Here is a 7520-nt window from a genome sequence, read left to right on the forward strand (position 1 = left end):
AGCAGAAGAGCTGTTTTCCTGTACACGAAGTTTAGCAGTCCTCGACTGCTGACACTTTTCACAAAGTCATGTATTCTTTGCTGCACGTAAAGGACTTAGAATCTGTCAGTCTGCTAACAGATAGATAGGGTACATTGCTCTTTCTAATACCGATGAGTAGTTATCACTCAGGCATGTAGTCTCAAAGAGTTACCAATGTGATGAAATAATTCACAGAAAATTTGAATCTCTCATCATAGAGGTCCATAGTCCTCTGGGAATTAATTTTATTACTAATGCTATTGGTGTGATTTCAAATATGCAATGTTTAGGGACTCTCTTTTCTTGATAGATCAGGCCTTCAGAGACCTTTTCTAAGTAACAGTCTGCCTTTTCTGTTGAAGTTTATAATTTTTCAGTTATTTGTCTTAAATCAAAGATTTGTCTTAACAGAACACAAACACTATCTATGAAGTACAAATGGAAGTTAATGATTTAAATTGCAGTTTCTTCAAATTATTGTTCTGAAAGGACATGTGTTATTTTAGGAAGGGAACGTCTGGTTTTATTTTCTTCTTCCAGGCAGTGAATGAATCCATAGCTCCATAATTCCCATTTTTAATGTACGCTGAGTGTACCAGAAACCACAGGATCCTAGTAGAGCATGACGCTGCCTTTCAGACTGCTTTGGGCTGATAACAAAAGAGTGCAAACGTGCCGTATTTCCGTGTTTCCTTCAGAGTAAGCATGTGTCTGCTTTTTGGGTTGCTCTTTTTTTTCCTTAGCTGGGGCAGATGTACTGTCATGTCGTTGCAGTGTTTTCCTTCCCTTTTTGTTTTCAGGAAGGTGCTCCCCTGCAATCTTCCCATAGAAAGAAGAAAATCATCTCTCTCTCAAGTGCTGCTAGGCGGAGAAAAAAAACTTAACCTAATTCAGGTGTAATTTTGAGCAGTGCCGCAGGCATAATGTGGATGAGGAAGGCACAAAACAGCAGTTGCAAGGAAAGAATAGAGATTCATATGCCCGGCTTGCTTTCAGGATGTTTGTGACCAGATTTTGCATAGTCACAGGAAGCTTATGTGAGAAACACTGAACAAGAGGATACTCTTCCATTCTCTACTAGGCAGCATAAGCAGTTTGCACCGGGCTTTTGGTCTGAGCGGGCATGAGCTTATGAATTGTGCTTTGTGACAAACAGGGTATGGCAGCATTGGTGTGGGGAAATAAATAGAGTGCTTCATCTGCTGCTCCTTCTGGCTAAGCATAATGAAATGTGAATGAAGTCCAGAAGTTTGGATCTGTGAGCAGTATTCTACTACAAAAGAACAGTCAATGTATTATCAAAAGCTTTAAGTAAAGTTTCCCATATAGATTTAGATGTTCACCCCGTACTGCTGTAACAGCAAACATCACAGTCTTGACTCTCTAATTCCTTAACATCACTTTACCAAGTACTGATGTTCCTATTTTCTAAATTTGGAAAGCGATGTTGGGGAGTGGACTCATCTTATAAAATGTGGGTATGCTACTCCTAAACTGGGTATTTAAGTTCCCGTCATAGTACAGAGGGGTCTAATCAATGACATCAACAGTTTGACTGATCTCATGAGTTGCATTAGTGGTGCTGAATTACACCATAAGATCGTTTGCCTGAGTAGTGAAACATCTGACAGCCGACTGAATTGCAGACACCAGCATTACTTACAGTTAAAGTCAGCTAAATAAATCCCAATATAAATGTCTGTCCAGGGTCAACCAGGAGTTCTGGGGAGGATCAAGGTGCTGATCACCTGTCTCCTGAGGCCCACTCTGAGAACTATAAACATCATTGTCATGATACCACCATTTGTGTTACGCTCATGAGATCACCCCAGACAGCAGTTTGACATTTAGGAAGAAAAGGCTGAGTTGGTGTCCAGAAGACAGTGACATTTATTTCCATCTGCTTTTAGCCAACCCTCTCTAAGGTACTAATTGCCTTTATTGTCATGCCAACCACTAGGCTGTGGTATGATTGCTTGCGATTTATTGTGTTTGTCAGAGTGCTCGGTGCTCTGTGCAACCTGAAACAAGGACTATTTCTATTTTAATTAATTTTTATCCTGGTTATCTGCTTCCTGCACAGATCTTATTCTGCCTTTTTTTCCCAAGATATACTGCACATAACATTGAGGAGAGATAATGAAATGGTTTGATTAACACTGTCATCAGACAACAATGTTGCTCTATTCCAGGGCACACAGATGTTCTTTGGTACTCAGGACAAAAAATGGGAATAGCAGTATATACATGCTCTGTATGTTGCAATGTAATGTAGTGAATTGAAGCTCTCTCTTCCCCTCTCAGCCAGGGGGCACAGGCCAAACCATTCTCCAGCTTCTTAACTCTGTCTTTTCTGACCATTACAAGTAGGAGGTTGGACCAGATGGTGGTGGAAACACCTGCACTTCATTGCAACCTGTCTAAACATAGATTATCACTGCTACTATCTATAAATGTAAAGATTTTTTTTCCTGTGGGGAAGCCTTAGGGGCCTTTCCTATCTTCATTTCTGAATTTATCATGTGAGATCAGCTGGAACACCTGGCTTTATAGACTTTATACACGTTTCCTCAGAGCAGTATCGGTTAAGGAGAACTTTGGATCTCATTCCCCTGTATTCTGAAGGGGCAAAAATGCTGTATTTGCTATGTAAGCTTGTGAAACCTGTTTGTTATTCACATGTGAAAGACACTCAGATGGGTGTTAACTAAAATGATTACAAATCAAGTACATGCAAGGATGTGACTTTTTTTTTCTTTTTTCTCTAAATTAATATTGCCAGTCGTCAGTCATGGTAGATCTCAGTGATGGGCAGCAGTGTCTGTCATGGCGAAATTACGATGTTTTAAAATACTGAATAATGGTTGCCCTTGGGATTTTGATAAATGCTGCAGTCTATATATAATAGCAGGTATACCACTAAATGTTGACATGCTGGTGCCTTCCCATTACCGCCCTAACACTGTACGAGCTTCCTCCCCATCACGAGGTATATGAAGTAGGACTTCGCTGTTCTTTGCTTTTACAGAGTGTATTTTTGACAGCAACTTTCGCCAATGATTTCTTTCTTAGAAACCCCAGAAAAAAAATCTGTGCTTCCTCACTCTTCACCATGACTTTATATTTTACACTGCAACAGGCTTTGAATGCTAGGGTACTTTTAATTATCTCATGGCACTCAGCTCATCAGTTAGCATTGGCACACCTTGTCTTCATTAACAAAGTTAGCATAATCTAGATTAAAGATAAGGTTAGGGTAAATCAGGGTCAGCAAAGGACAAATGGAACAATTTAACAAGACAGAGAGCTTTTTGGTAGTAAGTGATGATGCAGAAAGAATTTTTGGCTGATCTGGCTAATTGGCCTTAGTCTTCAGAGGAAAAAAAGAACAGCTGCAGTGTGTGTGTGTTCTGGAGGGAAAATACAAGCAATTGAGAGATGGGGTTTAAATTCACTGCCATAGCTTGAAATACTATTCCATTTTTGTGTAAATAGTGAGGATTTTATAGATAGCCTTTTTTCACCCATGATCCAACTGAAGAACATTGGTGTAGGTTCCAAAGTGAGGTAAATTGTGGTAAGTTATTTTGGCCAAGGATAAGTGAAGCTTGCCCAGACCACATATCCCTTTCATGAAGTGTAAAAGAGGTTACACTGAATAAATAGTTCTGCAGGTCAACAAGTAAGTTTTTCAATAGTAAAAAAAAAAATCTATCAGTAGATCCTGTAGAACCTAAATGTGAATTCTTATTTATAGAGTGTGCCAGACAAATCTTGACCTCTGCAATATATCTCAAAACACATATTCGCTATTTTTTTCTTTTCTTTCTATTATTTATGTATTTTTGTATAAAATGGATAGCCTTCTTCAAACTAATTCCAGAGGCAGCCAAGTATCATTCCATACAAGGAAAGCCCAGTCCAGATTTGCCGCCAACATTAGTTTTGATATGCAGCTTCTATTTTTCCTTTGATCTGTTGGGGTTTTTTTTCTTTTGAAAGTGCCTCATTGGCTACAAGTCTGGTTTTTGTGATTTTTCTGGCATCCCTTCAGAAGCTTTACCATTTCTGACGTACTTTCCCAAAATTCAAATGACAACTTTGCTTACTTTGCCATGAGTCTTGATCATTCCTTAAATCACAAACTGATAAATAGAGTGGAATGTGTTCAGAGTCAATTCAAATACAGGAAACCAGTATGAAAGGCCAAAGGCACCTGAGTAAAATTCATTTACGTGCTCAGATTGGAAATAGGCAGCTCGACACCTGGTGTGCTGCTGGGTCAGAACACAGTTGCAATAGTATGACCTTGTCCAAAACCCGATGACACCTCAGAGAGCCTTTCCGTTCACGTCAGCATCCTTCGAATGAGGTTCGCTGTCATTATCAGTCTACCTAACTTGAATGACAGATTTGCAGCACTGCAGAGAAATGAGTAATAATAGGTTGGTTTGATCTTTTAGGTAACTGTTTGCTGGACCAACCGAGAAAGCAGATCCTGGGCCCCGAGGAGCTTCCGGGACAAACCTACGATGCCATTCGTCAGTGCAAACTGGCGTTTGGACCCGAATACACGGTGTGTCCCGGTATGGATGTGTGCTCTCGCCTCTGGTGTGCAGTTGTGCGCCAAGGCCAGATGGTTTGTCTGACTAAGAAGCTGCCTGCTGTGGAGGGAACACCATGTGGAAAAGGGAGGATCTGCCTCCAGGGAAAATGTGTTGACAAAACCAAGAAGAAATACTACTCAGTAAGTTACCAGCTGTGACCCTAGGGAATTTTAGAAGGCATGATCCTCAAAGGCGCTGATTTTTGTGGGAGTGAAAGAGACTTTATGGAAGTCAGATTGAAAGCTGCCTTATTTTTTAGCATGTAATTGGAGTGTTATTGGTGAGGGATATAGGAAAAACGCTGCTGAGTTTTCTTCTTGAAGTATGAAAGCCTTCATTCCTGGAAAACTGGGAGAATCCTGTCAGAGTAGAGGATTTGCCCGTTCAGTAAGTTAGGTCTCAGGACATATGGAAAGATTGTCAAGGACTTATTCTTAGCTTCCTGAGTTCTTGGCAATGGACTGCGAGGTAAATTAAATCCGTAAATTTAATTTACAGCCCTCATCTGAAAGGCCCCAGGGCCTTAATTCTAGTGAAGAGAAAGGTGGATGAAGTTCATCCAGAATATAGTTTCTGGGGCAGAAAAGTTTGTACCTCCAGTGACAGAGTCCCCACTGTCAACTTTATACGTCTGAAGAGTCCCCAGGCTCGTGAGAACTGTCAACTGCACGGTTCAGATACTTCTAAATTTACTGGGTAGGCAGTAGCACTGCCCCTTCTGTTATACCCACAGAAGAGGTATGGACTTGTAGACCTTTGTGAAGATATTTGCAAACTATGAGACTCATTCAAATCAAGCTACAGCCCTTATAACACCCTTTTTTATGGAATTATATACTTCTACATACTGTTGCAATACTCTTTCTAGGTAACCAATTTAACAGAGTTGCAAACTGTATCTGACAACTCCATCTCTTGCCAGTAATTCAGAGCAATACGTACACATCACAATAATTGCATTTAATTAATCATAGATTAGCCTTATAGATTAGCCATATTCTGGGAGCTGAATCCCCTGGAGCTAGTTTAAGGGGTCCTATTGGTAGAAATAGCAAAAAATAAGAGAGGAGCACATGAGACCATGGGCCCTATTTCTGTTGCATGGGTGTCTTCCATGAAACAAGCTGAAGGCGGCTGTGCAGAGCAAGGCCTAGCATTGTCTTTGCATGCACAGTCCCAAATGAGATGTCATCAATGTGCAGGTAAAAGACAGAAATTAACTCTGCTGGGAGAAAGAAGGCTCCTAAGACCTGTTATCCCTGATTAAAATGACAAAGGAATCGCCTTCAATTGAGGAAAGCATGAGCAGTGTCTTTGAGATGTAGCACCTGTATTCACACTTGGATGATGTCCTTACCTCCTACTGTTCCACATATTTCAGGCTTCAAGCCATGGTAACTGGGGGTCCTGGGGACCTTGGGGACAGTGCTCCCGTACCTGTGGCGGAGGAGTTCAGTTTGCTTATCGTCACTGCAATAACCCAGCTCCTAGAAACAATGGCCGGTACTGCACCGGCAAGAGGGCCATCTATCGCTCCTGCAACGTTGCACCCTGCCCAGCAAATGGTAAGTGCCTTCATGCCAAAGTGCCTTCATGCTCCAGCCTCTCTGTTCATAGATAGTAAATATTGAACATCTACTGTGAAAGGAGAAACAACAAAGGTCCATTGTAGTTTCTCCAAAATGTATTTACCAAGGCAAGACATTCATCATTAATACAATACCATAATTCTTCCCCCATGCCCACCCTGATGCCATACAGAAAGGACACTTGAATAAAAAGAAATTTCAGTCCTGGAAAATGAACTGTAATGCAAACTTCAGTCCTTTAATGCTTATTATGTCATGGGAAGATTTCCAAGCTAAAACAGTTGAAAGATTTGAAGGCCAGTTCTAAGGAAAGAAGTGAAGTGACGTAACTTAAAAACTATGTAAAAAAGAAATTGGAATAATAGATGGGCATAATGATATTTGCAGCGTGGTCTGAAATAGTCACTAATGATGTGAATAATTCTACAGCTAAATCTTTTCGACAAGAGCAGTGTGAAGCAAGGAATGGCTATCAGTCTGACACAAAGGGTGTCAAGACATTTGTTGAATGGGTCCCCAAGTATGCTGGAGTACTTCCCGGAGACGTTTGCAAGCTCACCTGCCGAGCCAAAGGAACTGGCTATTATGTGGTATTTTCTCAGAAGGTAATGGCATCTCCAGTCATGATTTCATGCTCCAGTTTAGAAGTGTCCTGTATCTTAGAAATCTTAGAAGTTAATCATATGATTCAAAGATTTACCTGTGTGATTAGACTTAATGGTTTGATCCACTGGTTATACATTAGGACCAGAAGTGGCCTCTGAAATGAGATAAGTTTTTCCACATCTCAGTATGTGGATTCATGAAAAATATGGGCCTCTTAGTGCTCTCTGCGCTAGTTTGTTTTCAGTAGTGGATAAAGGGGTTTCTGCCTGGAGAGTCACCTGTTGTTCTGGGGTTTTCTAGAGGAGAAAGAGTACTATCAGTAAAAGAATAAGTTTTACCCTGAATTATGTTAAGGGAGTCCAGAGTAACTCTTAAGGAGCCAATTAATATAGAATAATTAGCCAATTAGTATAGATGTGACTTGTGGTCTGATTGTTATATCAGATGCAATTCGAACTGAAATGTCTCCCACGCTTATACTTGCAGTTTTCTGCCTCTAAATGTTATGAAGGTAACATTTAGATGTAGATAGCTCAAATGCAAGGCTATCTACAAGTACTGTTACTGTTATTGTTAAAAGGCTGTGAGATCATCATTAAAGCCAGGGTCATTTTAATGTCTTACATTGGAATTATCTGTCATTGCTTTCAGCCATTTGCTAAATTTCATGGGCAGGAGTGTCGATCTGCTCAAGGGT

General features: G+C 40.5%; 1 protein-coding gene across 1 annotated transcript in view; it reads left to right on the forward strand.

Moving 5' to 3' along the window:
* The window catches only part of ADAMTS5 (ADAM metallopeptidase with thrombospondin type 1 motif, 5), a gene marked incomplete at both ends in the record, with an annotated part of 35850 nt that extends 29028 nt beyond the window's left edge, over positions 1 to 6822 (forward strand). The window contains 3 exons of the mRNA XM_009574383.1: positions 4485 to 4768; positions 6010 to 6193; positions 6647 to 6822. Coding sequence (XP_009572678.1) covers positions 4485 to 4768; positions 6010 to 6193; positions 6647 to 6822 — 644 coding nt within the window. The remainder of the gene's footprint in view (positions 1 to 4484; positions 4769 to 6009; positions 6194 to 6646) is intronic.
* Positions 6823 to 7520: the final 698 nt, after the last annotated feature.

The sequence above is a fragment of the Fulmarus glacialis genome, unplaced genomic scaffold, assembly GCF_000690835.1.
Source record: "Fulmarus glacialis isolate BGI_N327 unplaced genomic scaffold, ASM69083v1 scaffold22893, whole genome shotgun sequence".
Lineage (NCBI taxonomy): Eukaryota > Metazoa > Chordata > Aves > Procellariiformes > Procellariidae > Fulmarus > Fulmarus glacialis.